At 29.9% G+C, this 23238-nt stretch overlaps 1 protein-coding gene across 1 annotated transcript; it reads left to right on the top strand.

Annotated features, from left to right (window-relative positions):
* The first annotated feature begins 10559 nt into the window (after positions 1-10559).
* Positions 10560-12221, top strand: LOC132738146 (polypeptide N-acetylgalactosaminyltransferase 5-like). Its single transcript, XM_060725602.1, has one exon. The coding sequence runs from the start codon at positions 10560-10562 to the stop codon at positions 12219-12221; it is 1662 nt and encodes a 553-aa protein (XP_060581585.1).
* Positions 12222-23238: the final 11017 nt, after the last annotated feature.

Here is a 23238-nt window from a genome sequence, read left to right as displayed (position 1 = left end):
TGCATTTTTTAAAACGATGTTATTTTGATGTAAAACGTCAATAAATTGCTTTTTTTATATACAATAGTTACGTAGGATCAAAATTATTCATGAAACAAACTATTACTTGTTTAAAAAGTATGCAGGACTAATGTTATTGAAAAGTGTCACCAAGATTTTATGACATGGTCCTCATTTTTTTATAATTTCATTTTCTTTACTTCTGTCCCGAGATATCAATTTGTAATGTAGTTTTAAAGGACGATGACTTTTGACATTTTGTGTTACCACAACCATACCTTTTATACACTTTTAATACTTTTCATCCTTTTTAAGAAATATTTTTGATTAACATAACAATACATTAGTGATTACTGACAGTATCTGTTTGAACAGCATGATAAACAGTTTAAAACGTTGTTGTAAATTCTAACCCAAACCGCTACATTGAAGAAAAACTTCTTATTTGGAAAACCCTGATCTTTATCATGCTGTAAATAACAATAGGCAAAAACTTTTTCAAAATCTTTTAATTCCTTTATAGATTAAGTGACACAATTTTATTTATTTTTAATTTTTTGTGAACAGAAAAGCTATGAAATCAAATATGAGTACTTTCAAGTTATTTTAAAAAGCATATGTTACACTTTTACTTAGATAGGAAGTTGCATAATTAAATCAAAGTTTTTTGTAATAAATCATTTTGTAAAAAAAAAAACTAAAAGACACATATGGTAGAACATATGATCAAGAAAATGTCAAATTTTGATTATTGCAAAAAAAGAAAATGCCTAAAAATTACATTTAAAATTAAAATAATTTTAAATGTTTGTTTCCTTTCCGTATCCAAACCAATTATTCGAACTACAATTAAGGCAACCCATGGCCAAAATATCAAAATCATGTGACGTCGAACCTTAAAACTACTTAGAGATTATTGTTCAAACGCCAGACGCTAATCATGTCTAAACCAATCAATTTTAAAAGGAAGATAATTATTTTCTCCATATCGTTATACGGTATAATAGTTATTTTTATTTCTATTAACGTTTTACTCGTGTGCGCTAAATGCATTTTTCCATCATTATTTTTAACAGGTTTTAAATATTCACGCTATGAGGATATCTTAAGTGGACTTGTCTATATGTCAATCCGAACAAAACATGTTCTTGTTATCAGTTCTATGAAAGTTGTTTTTTCGCTAAATAGCGAGTTGTGTAGATCTTGGATGTACTGGCTTAGAAAATATTGTCATTTACGTCTCAGAGAATATAAATTAGCCATACTGTCTGGTGTTAATACTGTCTATATATTCCGAAATGTCTTGTTTGTTTAAATATTGCTTTTACTGACTGGTGACTGGTGATTCCAGATTTTATAACATATAAAAACCTTTTTTAAAAGATTTAAGATTCACGAAGCCAATATTAACACATTTTTGAATTGAATTAAATATAAGCTATTATGTAAAAAACATACAATATTTTCTCTCAGGATTATCACTTATTAATTTCTATGAAAATAGATCGACTGAATTGGGAAATGAAACTATTTAAAAAATATACAAAAAGTAATCAAATAAATAACTTTTTATTGCGAACATTTCTTTAAATTTCTTGAGACAATCTGTACAATCTATGATACACGACAGACTGCATAATTATGTAAAAATAAAATTGAAGTACTGGATTTTTTGCCCATTTCTGTACAATAATAAAGTTTGGCATATCTTGCTAAAGGTTCGTTACAGGTCGAGAATTAATTTGTTGCACATTTGTGGCAACTTATAATTCCTTTAAATCAATTTTAACAACGAAACGCAGTTATTTCGAGTAAACTGCATTTCAGTCGGGTAATTATCACAAAAGCCCCTGTGGCTGAGGGGCTGCCTTTAAGTGTTGAGGCATCTGAATTGCAGTTACTATTTATTCCTGCATATTTGTAAGAGGCGATAAAATTGGTTTGAATCAGTACATTCTATGTATTTCTTAGCCCCATCGTTAGATGGTTTGAAACCATGGTGTTGCTTTAAGTGTCTTACACCCGGGGTTAGTCAAAATCATCTCTCCTATTTCTGCGCCGTATGTCCTAAATTGTGTTGGTGTTCCGTACAACCAAATAAAAACAGATACAAAACCCCACCAATCAACTTTCAAAGTTACATTGAAATAACACAAATGTAATTTAGCAAGTGTGGTATTGATATAACGAAGACAAGGCATGAAAATGGTTGTTTATTCACCTATCATAATATTTGAAAACCTAACGTTTTACTTCATTTTATTCTAAAATTTGAATTTTCCGTCTGAATAATAAATGTTAAAATATATATCGAAATGAAAGTTGTGTATATATTTCACTTTAAAAATCCACATCTTCCTTTAGAAATTAGAGATCCTTTGAAATTTGTATCATGTTTTCATACATGTCACATATGATTTTCACTGTCTATGAAATTTTTGAAACGTTAAGAAGACATGAACAACTTTATGCCAAAGTGTTATATTTAAGACATCTGAAATCAAAAATGAAACTTCAAAATTGAACGCTTTGAAAATTTACATCTTATCATCTCAAAACCCTTCATTCTAAATAAACATTACAAAGAATAAAAATTCCTCAGTAGAAATGTTTGTTTTAAAGTGAAAATCCCATGCCGGATTGTTTTGAAGTCATATGTGAGAGAAGAAAATAGCAATTGTTGATTGCATTATGCAACGATTCACTACAATTTCGTCTGTAAATAGGTTTCTGGTTTGACTCAAAGATATCATATTAACGATCATAAAATAATTATATGTTTTAGTAAGTAATCAAATATCAAAGCTAAATACATGACAGACAAATCAAACCTGATTGCCAAGCGGATAATGGGTCTGTTTTTACAAATTTAAGTACGAATCTACTAATACCAGATATATTTTATATTAGGTGGTAATATTACACGCACTGATATTATCAAATAACTTTTGGCGTAAACCAATATAATTTTTTGTTTTCTCGAATGTAATATTTTTTTAACCAAACAGATTTTGTTTAATATTTTCATGTTTGTGTCAAATCTATTTCTTTTACTTGACAGAAGACCTCAGCATCGTTTCAAGCGTTCATTCATTCCTGTCGTCAAATTAAGATAAAAGATTTAAACGTTATTATTTTCAGTATAATTATCGTAGAGTTATTAATACAAAAACAAATAAAAGACCAATAAAAGTCAAATAAAAAAATAAAAAATAATATATTTTATGGTTTCAGAAATATGTGTAGAAATATGTTATTTAAGTACATTTCACTACAGTACTAAGAGTTCCGATGAAGTAGAACATATATTTTAAACGAGAAACATTTGAAACAAAACATTAATCAGTCATATGTTTTTGATTTCCTTAATGGAAATAGAATAACTTGGAAATGTATCATCCATTATCAGTTTTACATTTACTTAGTATGAAACATATAAAACTGCATGGTGTCTCATTTAAGTGTTATTGTAATGTTAAAGCAATGCTTGATTCGCAATGAAATCCATTTAATTCATTATGGACATATCATGCTTGTTTATATATTTTAAAATTAGAAAGCTGCGTTGTTAATCTTTGACTAATCACTATTTAGGATATTTATAACAACAATTTGCTTTACCTTCATCCTATATAAAGCTATCCATCTATCCATATTCAGGAAAACCGACGGTTCTGCTCAGGAGCCCGCCGAATGAGCAGCTGAGGTAATTCTTTCATTAACAGTAGGGATTGAAAATCGCAATATGATATTGATATTAAAAGGGTGATTTAAAACCCGGTAAAATGATCAAATTATATCCTCAGGTTAATGTATTTGTTCTTGTCTGTTTCGTTATTTTAGTCTTGCAATTTACAAATATCACTTATAATTTACTGCGAACACATGAATCTGATTAGACGCGCGTCACGTGACTATTCAGACCAAAACGTAAAGTAAAAGTTATTTCTTTAAGTATGTAACGTTCACGATACATTGTGGATGACAAATCGTCTGAACTGAAGAGCTCTTAAGTGCGCGATTTTGTCACCATGATTCTATTGTCCAGTAAATTAAATATATGATGTAATTGGTATGTTTTATAATGTGCCTCTACGCTCATATTGCTTAAACAGTTCTGTTGATCAAATATATATTTCTAGAAATAATGTATCGTAGCTAACTGCTATTCAATAACATTTCAGTTGAAAAAGTGCATCCGAAGTTTTAACATAACAAGTTAGTTCTTTAATTTGGGCTGAATTTTTACACTATTTGTCCTACATTATGTGAGCAATCCGAGGCTATGTTATTTCAAAATATAATAATGCTGTAAAGTTAACAAAGGTTTGAATCTAATTACAATATATGTCTACATCTCGGCAAAGTCAACTCTTCTTTAATTATCTTTAAGGTATATTATGCCTCAGAAACGAATAAAATTGTCATCGCAAAGAATAGACAAACATGAATTGTGTAAGTGTAAAGTATTTGTTTAAAGTGTATTTGATGCTTAACACCTGAAAAGTTTTCGCGGAATGTAAACATTTTGTCATTTATGATAAAAGTAGTAAAATGTGAACAAAAAAGTATTTTAACTTCAATACAAAATACTTTTTCACTTAAATTGTACTGATTGTCAATAACAACATAATCAATATGAATTAGATAATTGATCAATGAGTAACCTTTTGGAAATTATAATCAGGCACCAGAAATAAAAAGCCTTTGAGAAATAAAAACATATAAATGGGCCCTTAACATAAGTCATACTTTATTTTTAAAATAATATTATTGTTTTACATAATTATTATTAAACAACCACACAGAAAATGTACATATTTAAAAAAAAATGCAATAATACAGCATAAATTTAATAAAATTGTAAGCGTAGAATATAATACAGCCGAAACAGATTTGCAATGTAGTATCAATCAAATAAGTTACATTTGGCGCATTTATTTCCGATTCAATACAAGAAATCAGCTGTCTAGCACAGTCTAAGTTACTGCCTGAATTCCATATTCCTTTAATTTTCTGTTTACATCAATATTGACAAAAGGGGTGTCAATAGTTTTTATATAACATCATACTACGTATCGCCTAAATCTTTAACCACCTAAAGAATCACTCATACTCATTTTATGCGTGTTCGCTCTGTGAGTTTGGAGATCCTGGTAAAGGTATTTTTTCTTTTCTTTAGTGTTAAGTTTTTTTTACAAAGAACTGGATGTTAGTTCCACGTGAAGTTAATTCACACAATGCTATTTGAGAACATTCAGTTATACACACATTTGCATATAAGATAACACAGTCGTGATTAGGATGATCAAGACCAAATGGAAGAAAAAAAAGAATATATACAAATAAGCCAAAATTGTTAAAAATGTGGTGAATAGAATTTAGATTTTCAAACAGAAAAAATTGTCAATACTGTTCAATAAGTTCAATGACAGTTAAAAATCAAATGCATTAAATTTTGCTAAACCGTCATAAGTAGATTTAAATTGTGCCAAAAATATTATAAAAGAGAAAATAAAGGTTACTTGACACACTTAAAAAAATGTATCCTGAAAGTAAAACACATACTCAAGAAATGTGCACAATTGCTGATTTGAACTCTAAAAAAATGTCCATAACCTGAGATCTTTATAATCTGAAATATTTAAGCACTACGCTTTTCGGATTCACGTGTCTTTCACCACTTTTATTCTTCAATATTGTAATAAAAATGCAAATGTAAAAATTGAAAAAAATTAAACAACCCATTATGTCATAATGGTACGACATATTAACTTAAACGTTAACGTGTTCGACTTATACAATAACAACAATTTGTGTCGCATTGCTACAGAAAGTTTCAAAGATTATTTGTATCACAAGTGGCAGGTGTTGGCACCTTCTGCGATGCATCAATATTTCTAATGTTAATGATATCATTTCTTCATGTTTTAAATACTAGAACAAAGACTGTTTTATATTTTCTTTTATCTAAAATGTTCATGGATTTATCGGTAAAGTAACAATTCAGCTTTAAATTTGATATGTTAACATAATGGTTATTGCAGTAACTAAAAAACTTTACAACTGACCTGGTTCAATGTGTTTTAAACAATTTGTTTTTGTATTATTTTTGTAAGGTCATAGTGGCGACTTTCCAGTTTGACTGGAGAAGAAAGATCTCAGTTGTCACATTGTGCATTATTTTAGGCATGAGCGAATTATTTCATAACAACGAAAAAACAACTACGAACTACTGTGTTGAGATTTTTATCACACCTGCATAATCATTTTATCAAAAAATAAGTCAGGGGAAAAAGTTTCTTACAGACAAATCATAATATTGGTTTTGTCTCCAGGGCCTAAAAATGTATCAATTTCTTCTACATTGTAACTGTTATCCTGAATCCCTCCTATTGTACACAAATACAATTTCCTTATAGAGAATTTTGCCATTTCTAGACTTTTTCTGTCAATTTGGAGCGATATTGTGTTTTAAATGTCAATGTTGCAACAGTAAACCTGCATTATTTTCTCTTATAGTCATGTTACACGGTATATATGTTGCCAAGTGGATTATAAACAAACCTTTATATGATAATGAAATATTTATATATCATTGCAAAGAAAGTGTGTTTTTTTTTTATTTTTATTTTTCTTACATATTTCTAAATTTTATGTAAAAGGATTTTTATACTTGACCTTCATTCACATTTTGTCTTCAAAGCAACATTATCTTAACTTCTGTCTCAACTGATTTCCAAACTTAATAATAGGTAATTGATAATAATTTTGTAATATTTCTTTTTGAGTTTTCTTTCAATATTTGGCTAACAAAATTCCATGCTTTAGATAAATATGTGTCGATTCCAATAGTACATAGTTTCCTAATATACCCCTTGTACATTTCTCGATATATGACACAAAATGTCATCACCATATTGACGTTTTTAGTTACAATAATGATATACTTTCAAGTATTAAATGGCGTTAGGATACACTTGGAAAACCTAGTGATCTTTGTGCACGTCATTTTGATACGTCAACAGACAGAAATAGGTTACGATACATTTACCTAATGTAGTTACCAGCATATATGAGGTTAAAGGTAACTTAATTCTTCTGAACGATACAAATTGAAATAAAGAATTTGAAGCCATATTTGGAAGGAATTAACAATGGATGTAGATATATTTAAACTTGATAAGAGAAAATGAAATACATCAAACAGTATTGTAGTATTACGAGTGTATGTATATAAATACTTTCATCATATTGCTGCATTCCTTTCATTAGTAAGTTAATGAATGTGGGAAAGGTCCTGTTAGAACGTTCATTCAAGACAATAAAATTGTTGCAACCTAGTTGCAGCTGTAGCTTACTTCCTTACACCATTACTTAATTTAGATGGTTCTCAAATTCCGACTAGGTACATTTTGACTGTCACACGACATGAAGCTGACTCTTTTTAAAGTCTTATATATTATACAACACCAAGAAATTGATGTCACACTCTGTCGGATAAACTGTGGCTGAGTCCCTCTTTGGAAAATCTGACAAAAGTAACATTAGATAATGCCTTAACTATAAGTGTTCAAAACCATAATCAAAGAGATTCGCTTGATCTTACCACAGTTACCTGTAACTAACTCTCAGTTTTACGAAGTATTAAGATAATTTTATAATATTGTTGACCCATTTGAAAACATCCTTAGAAATAAGCCAATACCAAAGACATAAGTGAATCAGCAACAAATTATGTTATGAATTTTAGCTAAATTTTGAATTTAAGATCTTTGCCATTTCCAGTCATCACTGGTTCACGAGCTAATGCCACAAATTACTGCACACTTATCAATTGGAAATAATAAGTGTTACATTTAAGTGTTTGTATACTGTATTGTAGCCAAATTTATCTTTTGTTATATGCATGTATATTTATAATAATATGTGAGCTAAAATACATGTATTCTTAGTATTTTCTTTAGCATATTTTGTAATCATTTGTCAGTTTTAGTATAAAAGAAACGAACACAAATGTTAGGGTTATCGTCTGCGACCTTAAAAGTAATCTCTACTGCTCCTACATGTAATGCAAAGCTTTTATCTACCGTACCGAGAGATTTTATATCCTAGAAAAATGGACATTGATTTATAATATACAGTAAACTCCGCTTATAACGAACGCATTCGGACATTCAAAATCTGTTCCTTATATCCGGAGTTCCTTGTAAGCATATAACAAATTAGTTCCTTGTATCAGAAGTTTTTATAGCGAACAGTTTTACATATAACGAACTAATTTTTTACCGTCGTCCTCCATTTAGAAGAGCATTTGATTAAGAGAAATAACTCTTGGGTTCGCTATTGTTGTCTCCCTTATATTGATTCAATAAAGAAAAAAAGGAATAATTGCAATGTTGTTTCTTTTAATATAATTTTTATGTATAAATATATCTATAAGATAATTATATGATATGTACCATATATGCAATATTGTTATTTATTAACGATACAGTATCATACACAAAAATAATCACTTTGCTTTGAAGAAGTCGGTAATTTTAGTTTGGGAATGTTTACAACACTTCAGGTTAAATTCAATATCCAATAAACTTTTAAAAAACTGTTTCTTCAACATGTGCATTAGACTCGAAGTATGACCTAATCTTGTGCAAACAATCAATAGTTTCATTTTTTTGACACAACCGGCAGATCATCTAAATAGATTTCGTCTTCGGAAGATTGACTGTCATCGTCATTATTTGTTTCTAATATATCCGCTACATTCGGCCAAGTTTTAATCTGTGCCTATGAAAACGAAAGTAGAAAATGCGTGATCTGTTTACGGATAGCCGATATTTTGGAGTTCGTTATAAAAGTGTAATTTTCTGTTCTTTTTATGGCATTGGGACTAAAAAATTAGTTCTTTATAAGCGATAATTCCTTATAACCGTGTTCGCTGTAACCGTAATTTTTTACATTAAATAAAGAAGGGATAAATTCGGGCCAAAATATTTTGTTCCTTATAACCGGAAGTTCGCTATAACCGTGTTCGCTATATGTGAAGTTTAATGTAATTATGTTGCTGTCTCATGAGCAAAATACATCTTTAAGACAGCACTTGCACTATACTTTATTCGAATTGATTGTTTACACTAGTATACGCTCTATTTGTTTATTTGAAAATAGAAAGTAACCAGAAACACCAAAAAGCCAAATACCAAAACATTGTATGACAGAACAAAGATACTAAATTTTAGCTAATATTTTGAGGTTGAATTCTCCCTTTCAGCATTGTGGCACGATAAGCGAATTTACTCCACATTTACTAAATTGAGGAAAATTAAAGTTTACCAACAGTTTTTTTAAAGCCAAAATTTTCTTATGTTAGTAAGAATGATTATCTATTATAAAAACTGTATTCTTATATTTCTTTATGACTTAATCACCAATTAAAAATTGAAAATTCTAGTAGGAAAACATTCAAAAGTTAAGTTAATGGGAAAAAAGATAGTTGGTTATTACCACTAAAATCATATTACACTATACGAGAACTGACTGTTTTTTTAAATTTAATACTTTATAAGTCTAATTTTTTTGAGAAATTTTTTGAATTGTTATGAAAATGCAATATTAAAACATTTAAAAAAGGTTATACAAGATCACAAGAACATTTAGACCTCCTTAAAAATCCTACCACATGATGAAGCTTACTACCGAACCAAGTATTTTAAAAAATTGACATGCTTTAAGTATAAATTGTTCCCTGTTCATCCGAAAATACATTTAAACAATAATTTCTTATTGCATAATTTTTTTGTTGTTTATTTGAAATAGAAGAAAACACGAAACACAAAAACGACAACATAGTATTGACGACAAACACCTGAATAATGTTAACATATTTTGATGTTTTATTTGTCATTATGTGCATTTGTTGGCCGATAAGCGGAATAATATGTACTAGAATGAGAAGAACATTAAAGACAACTACAGTTCATGAAGTGAAAAATGGGCAAAATTTATTATGCCATAAGTAAGATTATCTATTAGAAAAAGGGTATCCCCATATTTTGCCGAAATTTATTGCTTAACCTACAACTAAACAAGAAAAGTTCTATCAGGAAAAATTCAAACAGTGAAGTCTATGTGGGATTATTTGTCGTAAAGTTATAAGATTATATAACAGTGGCGAGAAGTGGCTCTTTTTTCAAATATAATACTTTTACATTGGTTTGACTCTTGGCAATTGAGAAATGTTTATAACCATTTAATAAAAGTTGTATACATATAACCAACATTTATGTTAAAATCTACACATGATACAGGTAACAAATCAATCTCAAGTAATGTGTATGCTTGACGTATGATTGGCCGCCTTTTATCCGAAATACTATAACAATGATTAAGATCAAAACGACAGCTGTGCAATGTAATGTAATAAGATGAACCGACTTTACATTTACAATAAATAGCTATGTAAAAGCCAGCTTCGTTAGGCGGCGGAAAAAGATATGAAGATAAAATGTCGTGCCTTAGCTTTGAAAATAATTGTTCTATTCTTGGTTTGCTTTTATATGGGAGGTGTTTTATTATTTAATCACTGGGTAAATAGGTTAAATAAAAGCACAACTACACTATTTCAACACAAAGCAGCTTATTTCGATGAAAGAAATTTAAGGAGCAATGAAAGTGCAGCAAAGAAGGAAGAAATGGTTATTTTCCCCAAGTACTTAGGACCAGGTGCGGGGAATAAATTAATACATATTGATGAAAATGACAAAAGATACATGGAACTTCGTGACAATATTTCACAAGCAGATGTTAACATTTATTTAAGTGACATCATTGGAATTAAAAGACTTCTTTCAGATTTGCGACCTGATGAATGCAAGAAAATAAGGTATCCAGGCAACTTACCTGGAATAAGCATTGTGATAACATTCCGCGACGAACCAATTTCGTGTTTATTAAGAACGATTTATAGTATACTTGAAACATCTCCAATTAATCTCATAAACGAAATCATTCTAGTTGATGATGGCTCAGTCAATTTGGAATTAAAACTAGCTGTAAATGTACACGTTGCAAATACTCAAAAACTCAAACATATTCGTAATGAACAACCACTTGGTTTGACGATGGCTAGAACAAGAGGAATCATGATGGTGGCCTCTGAGTATTTCATTGTTCTTGATGGCCATATTGAAGTGAACCCAGGATGGCTAGAGCCAATTATTTATCGACTTGTCCAAGAACCAAATGCATTGTTGACATCAAACGTTGGACACATTTCAAGTGAAAACTTTGAATATATTTTGGATGAAAATTATCAGCGATTATGCGCCTTTGACCAAATCACTCTTGGCGAGAATTGGTTGACATACTCAAATTCTTATAGAAAAGCTAGAAATAGTAGCGTGGCTCCAATTGAATATGGCATCATCCCGGGCATGATGACTGCCATGAGAAAGGAATACTTCATGAAACTTGGAGGATTTGATACCGGTATGGAAGTTTGGGGCTACGAGCACATGGAATTATCTGTGAAAGTATGGCTTTGTGGCGGACGAGTTGAAATGATCCCTTGCTCAATAATAGGACACCTATATAGAAATGCCCCGTGGCAAAAATTACATCCTGAATTGAATTATATTAAGAAAAATAAACTAAGGTTTATTCTTGTTTGGATGGAAGGTGAAATCCAAAAATTAGCCCTAGAGGCCCTGCAAAGAGGAAATAATACAAAAGAAATTTATCCAGGCGATCTACTTGAAAGATATAGAATAAAGGAGGATAATCATTGCAGACCGTATCAGCATTATATTGACCAAATTCGTAGAATTTCAAATATTTTTATTCCAGAAAATATTCTGAGGAAAGGAAATATACTAAACACAGACATTAATCTTTGTTTAGATATGGCAAATATAGATGATGATTATGAATTAATAACATATCCATGTAGCAGCGAGGTAAATCAATTCTTTCTTTTAACAGACAATATGAATATTCGAATAGATCGCCAGTGGCTCAAAGGTAATATTTACAATAACCGTTTATCTTTCTCTACACAAGAACAAATCCTCTCAAATCAAGAGTTGAAATGGAGTTTTGACGACAAAAGTGGTCTAATAAAGCAAGGTGTACGGTGTTTGACAGCAAATAAGTCTGGAAAGGTATCTCTTGAATTCTGTAACAAGTCCCCTTTCCAGAAATGGGAATGGCCTTCCAGATAATTTTGATGAATTAATAGTACGTTATGCCTTAAGTTACATATTCATTAACATTCAATCATATAAAGTGTTTTTTTTTATTTCTATTCTGAATGAAGTTGGGAAGTTAAAGATAACCCAACCACTCTTTTTGCCTGCCCGTAACACTAATTATCGTGATCATGATTAATTGAAATGAAACTGTACTGCCACATAATTTTCAATCATATTTAATACATCTAACTATAAAGTAAGAATAGGTGATGATATTATGTATAATATCTATATATTAAAAAAAAACAACATAGTCGCATGTGGATAATTCATATCCCTTCTGCTGATAACTTTTATTACTGTAAAATTTGTTTGTATTGTTACCAGAACTTATTAGAACGCTTCTTTTCTCTTCACTTGTGGATGGGAGTTTCTATTCAATTTTATTATCATTATTATCATCAGTAAAACATAACCAATAATGTGTCTTTATGAAAGACGTTAAACAAATGAATTACTACTTATTTCACGTTTTTGCATGAGTATATTTTTTCTAAATACAATCTGTTACTAAAGGAATGTTGTGTTCTCATGTTTATCGTAATCTTACAGTGAAGGAAGAAACCAGTCGCTAATGCTCTTAACTTTCATTTTTACTGTATCTATGACAAATATCAAGTAACAGTTGGAAATAATAAGACATTCATATGATCCGTTATAATTATAACACAGTATAGGTCATTTGGCGACGTTCCAGTTTTATTGGTGGAGGAAGACCACAGGTGCCCTTCCGTGCATTATTTCAGGCACGGACGGACACCAGAGTAGAATCACCGACGTTCCGTAAGCTAGCTGGATAGCTTCCTCACATGTTCCTGTCGGGGATTCAAACCCACAGCGGTGAGGGGCAGGTGGTTTGACGTCAACGACCTGAATCAATGAGTACTGAATATAACGTTATAAGGAATAAATACTAGTTTTTATGTAATTCATAGTAAAATACTGACATAATTTTAACTCAGTAACTTCTATATCTCATTTTGTATCAAGACCGCAGTAAATAGTTTATCTACGTCGTAATTTATAAATCATAAGTCACAAATAATGATTAAAACAGTAATTATAATAACATTTTGCATGTTTTTTTTATAAAAAAGGTTAAATGAATAATGTATTATGTATTTTAAGACAGTTGATATACACATTTTTCTTGAATTGAATTATTCACCTTTTTAGAATAGATACTACCATATTTTTTTGAATAAATTTTTTAAAAAAAATGTGTATATAGTCATTAGCAACTTCACCTGAAAAACTCACCTCAAAATGAATGAAAGGATAATGAAAAGAAACTTTAGACAGGCTTTCGTAGAAAAAGGGAGCGACATATGGATATCGTTAGAATTGTTTTTTTTTTGTTGTTGTTGTTTTTTTATATATAATTAATATTAATTGTGTTTAATGTACTATACTATATTAGTTGTAAAACTAATAAAAGGAAAGTGCTTATTTTATAGCATTGAAATCATATTATTTACATGTTTAAAAAAACCTGCATCTTAAGTATTTCAGGACAATTATTTTTTATGTGTAAATGATATTAAACTTGTGTTAAAATTATATTCGTCATCTTAAAACGAAAAAAAACGAAAACGTTTTTAGAAGTTTTGTAAAGATAAAAAATTGGACAGTCTTTGTGGCTTTTCACCAGAAAGATTTGTTACTGTTTTAATATCTATTTGTTAACGTCAGGATAATCTGTGCATATGTTATATATCATTTGTGGTATTCAACTACAAAAGGAACATTAAATTATAAAACGTGGCATTGTGTTAGTAATTCAATCCACCTCAAGCAGGGCTCTAAATAATCGCATAATATATATATACATATCTTTTACACCAATTAGTTCTCTTAGAGAGGCATTGTGGAAAATCAGGAGCTTAGCATCATTTGAAAAATAACTCTTAAGAAACAAAATCTATAATTTATCAGCTACAACACCATCTACTGCTGTATTTGTGGTAAGGTTAGTGAAAATGACAATAACAATATTGCTTTGATAATCATTATTTTGATGTATTGTCAGTGTCAGATGCCTGCAATTAAGTAGCGTTATTTCCTGGCAGCAATATCTTTAAATATCTTAAAGTTGATAGGTCTAAAATGGGCACATTTTCCAAAAAAACATTTCAAATATTGATAAAAAATGTATCATTTATATATTATTATGAAAAATTGTATCAATAAAATACTTGATTATGTTCTAAGTGACTTAAAATTAAAATTTATATGATGATATACAATTATTGACTAGTGAGCCATTGAATATGATGTTATATTCACCGGCAGATGACATATTGACCAAGGCGATAGACCGAGGCGATAGCCGAGGTCAATATGACTTTCTTCCGGTGAATATCAAATCATATTTAATGGCACATTAGTCAATAATTGTTTTATTATATGAATAGGCTATAATTTGTTTTAAAAAATCACAGAAAGTACAACCTTATACACGTACAACTTTTGTCTGTTTCGTTGAAGCGAGGGAAAAAAGACGCACGTGGAAGGCTAGCAACAACTACGCTAACGTTGCGCATACAAAAGTAATTCAAATTTATACTCATCTGTGCGATGTAACGTTTTACTATAATAGTAAAGTAATGATAATTTAATTGAGAAATATACCATAAAGAACAAAACGCAACAATTATTTTTTCGATAATCACGCGTAATTAACAGTCTACGATATGTGGCCATTGAATATGAGTCTCAATCTATTTTTATGCTGGGAAAATCCAATTTAGCCAGTGAATATGATACTACAACCCAGGGGGTCGAACGTATAGCGGTGCGATACTCCTTTAAGCGAGGTGAATTCATGCGATACGCCTTTATGGCGGATGGGAGCGAAAACGAAAGTGGGTTTGAGCATGTTTTTTTTCCAAATATTTGTTGTCTTTTGTAATTTTTTGAAGAATAGCATTGTGCATGCTGATCAGAACTTAATTATAATTGTGCATGATTGTCAAGATAAAATACTAAATTTTATAGAATTGAGGAAGTTATTGAGGTATTTGTTGCTACAAATTCAACCGTCAACCTGATATGCACATGCAAACGAATAATGTATCAGTTGTTTTAAAACGATATATTCGATTAGTTTAAGTCCCAACATGTTTATTTTTGAAAACAAAACAATATACAAGAGTAGTTTTCCATATCTATCCGAAAATATATAAAATATTTCCAGTTTTCTTACTGTACGCCTAATATTTGGTCCGACAAAACCAACTGTACGCACAAATGTTGGTATGTTTTTTATGTAGCAACTTCCTCATTACAGTACATCATATTCAATTTTGATGAAATATCCAGTTTTGAGTTTGTATGTTAATAATATGACAACCACAGTGTCAATTAAAACAACAGTGTCAATTAATGTATTATATTATGATATAGTTAATTTAAATATTCTTTTCTCACAAAGGTTAATCATTAAAATGAGATAAGTTATGCACAGAAATTTGAAATTCTATCAAGTAATCAATAGTCACGATATTATTCGTTTTGTTTCTTCCATTTTTTTTGCAATGGAACTTGAAATTTATAAAAAAAAAAGATACTGGTTTGATTTCCTCTATGGATTGGATGTTATATATTATATACAGAGCACATCATTGTATTTCAGATATTCTGATGTTTGTCATTAGCTCTGTCGCTTTGAATATATAACTATACTACTCCATAACCAGTGTAAACCAAACAGCTTTGTGTATTTGCTTATGAAAGCATTCATACTTTTAGTGATTTAACATATCTGCCAGTAGTTTTACTTTTAAAACTAGGCTTTCTCTGCAACATTTAATGTATAGCATTACCCCTCACTTTTTTGTAAATATTCATTTCCACAGGGAGTTACTCTTATTGTTAAAGCAAGTGTACCAAGAGATTTATACTGTTACAGGCCAACAGCACTTTTTAACAGTATAAAATCATGACAAGTGTTTTATTATGTAAATAAAAGTATTATAGATTACAGTATCTGTTCGGGAAATAAAATAAATAACACACAAGCGTTTGTGAGTAACAGTAAAAATATCAACCCTCCTAAAGATACTGTATCCCTCGGCTAACACCTTGGCTAACAGTATTTTCCTTGGGATGATATTTTAACTGTAACCCACAAACCCATGTATTATTTATATACTACTCCATAAGCAGTGTGACTCAATCTAATATTATATACTCAAAAGCTTTTTCTTTATTTGCACATGTGTCAGCATTTGTACTTGTGGTACTTTACCTATCTGACAGTAGTTTTGTTTGTTAATCAATTTGTTTTAATTGCTCTGCGACATTTACAACTGTGTACTTGCACATGTGAGCATCAGCTGTTCCTAAGAAAGACACTGAGCTGTTTGGTGTCCAATGACTGACTGAATTTTGAAATTGTAGTTTTGTGTTTTTTCCTGACAGGCCACAATTATGTGCACTACAAAAATAGTCTGTTCCAAACAACATTTTAGAAAAGAATTTCACCACCTAAAGATTTTTACAACCTGGTTCTCAGTCTCTATCTCAAGAACAGCAGTGAAATGTACTTTCACTGTATTTTATAGGTTGTTTATAATATGAAAAAAAATCAGTTTGACAGCAGCATGTACAAAAGATCTTAGAACCTCATGAAGTAAAACAGCCCTTATATCACATATTAACTGCTATTTTTCTGAAATGTTCTGCTTTGAAAGTGAGTTAATTTATACAAGATTTCTTAATTGGTTTCTTTAATTCATTCTTACATATTTTGGTCAAATTCCTACGTTTTATCTTAAATCTTAGAGTAAAGGTTACTTTTTTCCAACTCCTAATTATCACAGGATAATTATTATTAATTATTCAAATTAAGTTCAAAAACTTATATAGATGGTTATACAAAACTTTTATTTCAAGTAAATCTTTAAGGAAAGAAGAAGATTTCAGAATTCCGGAAACGGGCAAATATATGATAGATATCTTAGTACAATCATAGGAAAACATGTACAGCAGATGTGATAATGAAAAATATCGAACCTTTAACAGCGTACAGTTATTTTATCGCACCAAAATTCAGCGTACGCTTAAATATTTTGACCAGTAAGCGTCTATGTATATCGGAGCACAGAGGTACTTGCTATGCAACTCAATTATGATTACTCTTATAGAATAAAGAAGAAAAAGAAATTAACTATATTAATATAAGCTTGCATTAAGCGATTTTATTCACCGACCTTAAATTAGTTGCCGTCAGTTTACCTTCAATAACTTTTTTAGTTATGAATTAAGGCCTCTGTAATTTTGATGAAATGTGTGTCGCTCCTATCTCCACATCCTCAATACAAAATATGCAATTGTAATCGAAGATTTATGAAATACTTAATAAAAAACACTTACTCTGACGTGTGTTTACACGGGTAAATCCGCCATTAGGGCGTATCGCATGAAATCACCTCGCTTAAAGGAGTATCGCACCGCTATACGTTCGACGCCCTGACAACCAGTGTATATAATTGAATAAAAGTTCTGTTGACTACTGTTTGGACCAATGATATTGCGGCTATATTAAGATCATATAATAAATAATAATATTTTGTTTCAGAACATTTTATTATCTGCTTTATAAATGTATGTAATATTGGATCGAATATATTTGAATAATGTTGTCTCCCAAAAGCACTTTACATCATATTACCCAGCACTAAATGCCATTTAAATCTTACGCATTATTTGTATGAACTATTCAATATTTATTTTGCAAACAGCCCACGTATGACATAACAGACCATTTACCGTATTCATTATAAAAAAAAATGTGATGCCATTTCATTCATAGCATTTTAATCAATGCACTTTTTCCTTTATCGCCTTTACTTGAGGAAATACCACCTGGTGGTACACGTAAAAAGAGTTGTCGGAAATAAACAAAACAAGCAAATAAGTATGTTTATCGGCAACATTTTCAATTATATCTATTCTTAGAAAATAAGCGCTCTGCCTTTTTGTGAAGAATGCTTTCCAATAACATGTTTGTCTTGAAAATGGAACACATTTCTTTCAATAGATTGTAAATACCAGAAACATATTCAAATATGTAATGAAATTAATTGCGATGTTGAATTATATATTGAAGCTATGTTCTGCATTTATTTAGTAGTAAGACAAAAATTATTGTTTATTTATCGTCAATTATCAAAAGGAGATATAATTTGGCTCGTATATAAGTTTGTGACAAGCAGTACAGACAAATGATAGTTATAACGTATTAAACAGTTCAATTTCAACACTGATTATATAATAAATACATGAACGTTTGTTCTCGAATCCGCCCGTAATTATATAAGCATACTTAATTCAAACTGATTACAAGCATCTGCGCATTTGGGATATAAATACTCCTTGACAATTCTATTTCAATTAAATTTCTTACTAAATGATATATCACAGGAATAATTATACTGCACGTTAGTAACGCCAATTTTCATGTTGATGTTATTCATATACAAAGGCGGCAGCTACAATACGTTTTTTTTATTTGAAATAGTCCAAGTATGCAATTTCGGTATATCTACGGAATATTATGTTGTAGTAGTTTTCTGGTGCCTTGTATTTTGCTACGAGCAGCGGTGGAAATTCGGTCTCGCGAGATATCAATTTTCCAACGTTGCGAGTAGAGAAATACATAGCCTCAGCTACTACAACTTAATTTTCCTTTCATTATATACCTTTTCTTTTTATTCAGAAAATGAAATGTAGTTGTCAAGAAATAAATTTATGACTGACGGATGAATACGTAATACTTGCAAAACCGGCCACGCCTTTAATTATTTTAGTTCCCGTTTCTAAGTGGAACGTTATACAAAGCTAAGATCGGAACCAACGTCAAAAATAGTCCGACACTTCCATATATGGTACCGTATTTTTCACTACGTAATACGGAAATTTCTATCCGTTGAAGCGTATTTGCGCTTCTAGATTTGCGTGTATTTAAGGGAGAAAATTTATAGGTATATAATAAATCACCTTACATCAGTTAAAAGATTAATGAAATGTGTTAACTATCTGGAAAAGGGAAACTCTCTGAAAAGCAAAGGGAACAACAAAATCACATGGAAATTGCAGACTTGGCTTGTTTGAGTTTGTTCAGAGATACTGGAAGAGAGCCATACACTTACACCCCTTAGCACACTTAATGTATAAGAATCAATGATCCCGAAAAACTAGAAAATATAACACTGAAGTTAAAAGTACGGGGCAACTTTTCAAAGCTGCCACACGGAATTTGACACTGATGTTGTGAAGCACAGTGTGCCTTTAACAAACAGCAATGGTTTATATTTTAGCAACATGTTTCTTATTCTAGCGTGTTAAAATAGGCTATTTAGTATGTGTCCTGTCTTTCGACGTCATTTCATAATTAGATATACGAAGACAAATGTCAGGGAAAATCTTGTTTATTCTTGTTCAATGCAAATATTTGATAAGAAATGTAGGAGGGATGTCGATAGTCATTTAAATTGTAAGGTGATATAATGTTTATTTACCAAAAATTAAGGAAAATAACATTTGTTTTTGGAACAAAAACATTTTATTGCATGAATATCTAAAACTCATTCCTTATAATATACGTATATCAAATATCCGTGCTACTTTTCTCAAAATAAAACAGTATTGCATGTCCTATATATATTTTGACGTGACGTCATACAAACATAGCAAAAGGATGCGCTAAATGTTAGCGCGTCAATGAAGAAAAATATCCCTTTTGCCGTTAACAAATCATATTTAAGATATGTGATATTAAATAGAATATTAAATTCGTATAGCTGCATAACTTAAAATTTTGAACTCATCAACTAAAGTAATATCCTGCTCGCCACAGACTTTGATAATATAATGTTATTCAACTCGTTCAACTCGTTCAATAAATTCAGTATTGAATCTACACTTATTCAATATCCTCTATATATTGTTTTGCTTAATTCCAAGACAACAGAAGCTTTGAACTGTATTCATAATTCAATCAAGATTAAGGTCAGAGAATCAATCCTTTCCTTAATGTTTAGTCTGGTAAGAAGGAATTTTCAATTTATAACCTTAATCTTCTTTGAAAGGTAAATCAGATAGAAACATCACGTAAGTATTGTAACAACATAATATAATAACATATCTGCTCAATCTACAAAAAAAAAATTAAATACCCATTTCTGAGGCTTATTAAGTCTTCAAACAGTTTTTACTTTTTGAAATAAAAAACAGAAAATAAGAAAGAAAGACTTGTATACTTTTGAATAATAAAAAAAAAACAATGAAATTTAAAAAAAGGTTATATAAAAAGATTTCATTACAATACAGAGCAAGTAAATAGTGTCTGAAATATATGAAATGATTAAACATTCAAACATAAAGGGAGGCAAATGTTTCCATATTCATTTCCTTAAGATATTCTGTAGTTACCTTCGTAGGTTTATGTTGCAACACTATTGTTTCCATCTATGATCATTTTAAAGACGTCTTAAAAAGACATTGTGAATTACTTAAACCCCAAAAAATTATCTCTATAATATAGATATAAACAGTCATTTGTGTGTACTTTGAGCCCATATATCGTACATTATAATCTTAAAAGAAAAATCTAAGGCATGAATATGCGATTTTGTATTAAATCGAGGTTTTTGTTTAAAAGTATCAGTAAAGCAGGAAACTTTTTAAGATTTTCTTAATTGTGAAATTTTTATAAACTACAATAATTGCTTACATCAGACATTAATTTATTAGAAACCCATGATCCTTATGACAATTTCTACAATAATGAATAAATGACATTTTAGATGAAAGGCAAAGCTATTATCTGTTAGTCTGCGAAAGTCTGTGACATTTAGAATAACAATAAGTTTATTTTATTATTAAAGATGTAAACCGGTAGTGTGTTATCAGATGCATGGCAAGTATTAGGTATGGCAAAATCGATAGTAATCTCCTTTAGTGGCAAATGTTTAGATTAAAACATTTGATAGTAATGTGAGATATATCAATTATTGATTTTGAGAAAAAAGGTCATGATACGCTTTTAGCAGACAATGATATTATGTAATGGCATGGTCATAAACGTATATTTAATCACAGTTTTGGCAAATGGTTGGTACTAAAATGGGTCGAGATTGTTTTCAAAAAGTTGAAAAACATATTTCTTTGAATAATTAAAAGGACTTGCAAAGCATTTGCATTTTAAATAAAGCATATTCCGTATTTCTCATGCCTTACCAGGTTGTTCAATGAGAAAGGTAAGTAACTTTACTATGACTATATATCATTCCTTAAAACATATATATTTTGCTCTAAAATTTCTTGAATGTTTAGAAGAATTACTTCTAAATATAATAGTCCCGCTACTTTTATTACTGTGACATTTAATTACAGAATGACTTTTATGGTATACAGGGACACATAACACAATTTACTTTTGATATTGCAATAAGGACAGGTAATGGCTTGTCCTGTGTATATAATTGTCAGTTGGTATCATTCGGGAAAGAACAGTTTTCTTAGTAAGTATAACTTGAAAACGTCATGTATTCCTAAAAAACGAAAGAAAATTTTTTAATGTTCTTTCTCTTTACATTTTAAAGGTCCATTATCCGTCTGGATAACTAACATTTATATTTGATATCTAAACCTTTTTATTTTTGAATCTTGTTACAGCTTCTAAAAGTATTAATTTGTTATACATATGAACTGTATTTTGCTTCATTTGCTATTTTGGCAATTATATCAATATAAGTGAATAAATATGTTATATCGAAGTCAAAATGCTTTTTTGTTTATATTTTGCTACTTTTATGACACATATCTGCACGTTTATTGCTACTTTCTTCAGTTGTGAAACACCTCTCATGCTCTAAATACTGCTGAAAACATATTTGATATTTCTAGAAAAACGATAAAAAAGTTTGGATTTCTGACGCATAATGTGCTTTAAAGAAAGTGAAATAGACATAAAATACCTATTTTTAATGACATAGGTACAACTATAAATGTAACTTGAAAGATGGTACTCTATTTGTGTGATAGTATCATTGTCATATCATCAAGAAATCCTAATACATGTACGTAAACAAACTAACACGTGTAGAACCAAATAAATGTATGTAAACAACCTTATTCGTGTTTATAAAATTCATGATTTATTTCTTTATTATCTTTTACAAGTATTTCGGTTCTTGTGTCCCGGCTGAGCTATGTAAGAAATACAAATATTATGTTTCTGGCTTTTGGACCTCAGTGGGGTTCCTTTCAAACACAACTTCTTAGTGCTTGCAAATACACAAGAGAACAATGTATTTGTATCAAGTGGACAATCATTTATGAAGGTAACGATGTACTTTTAATAGTTTTAATTTGTTTATTCGACCCTCGTAACTAAAAAAAGAATAGCAAAGTCTTTTTCGACTTTATTTAAAACGTAGTACGTACAATAAGTAATGTTATTATCAAGGAATATTAAAACAACGCGGCCTGCATAAAATAATTGAAATGTCAGAAGGAAAGCAGGAAAATACATGAAAACAAAACATATTAAAGGAGAATGTTATAAAATACCTCTAATATAAAATATGATAAAATTATGCCAAGCAATTGCATTAATCAAATCAAACTAAAAAGATGATACAAAGCCGCAAAACTTGATACAACTTAACAAATAAAAAGACAACAATGGGATACCGCCTAACCTTGATAAAATTAAACGAATCAAAATAAAAAGAGAAAGGAATACCTATTAAACTTGATCAAATCAAACCAATTCTGATGATAAAAACATGGAATACCGCTTATCTGATATAAAATAAACCGATCAAGATTAGAGTTGGGTTAAATACAAACATCCGTGTACTCATAAGAACGACAGAACTTTAACAATTAAAAGGATGCAATACAATACCAGTGTCAGGTAATATAGCTAATTAATAAATATCGGGTTAGAGGACAATCAGTTTATCGTAAATAAAGT

Source organism: Ruditapes philippinarum, unplaced genomic scaffold (genome assembly GCF_026571515.1).
Source record: "Ruditapes philippinarum isolate M1 unplaced genomic scaffold, ASM2657151v2 ctg9636_1_1_1_1, whole genome shotgun sequence".
In the NCBI taxonomy this organism is placed as follows: domain Eukaryota; kingdom Metazoa; phylum Mollusca; class Bivalvia; order Venerida; family Veneridae; genus Ruditapes; species Ruditapes philippinarum.
This window is presented reverse-complemented; position numbering and strand designations above follow the sequence as displayed.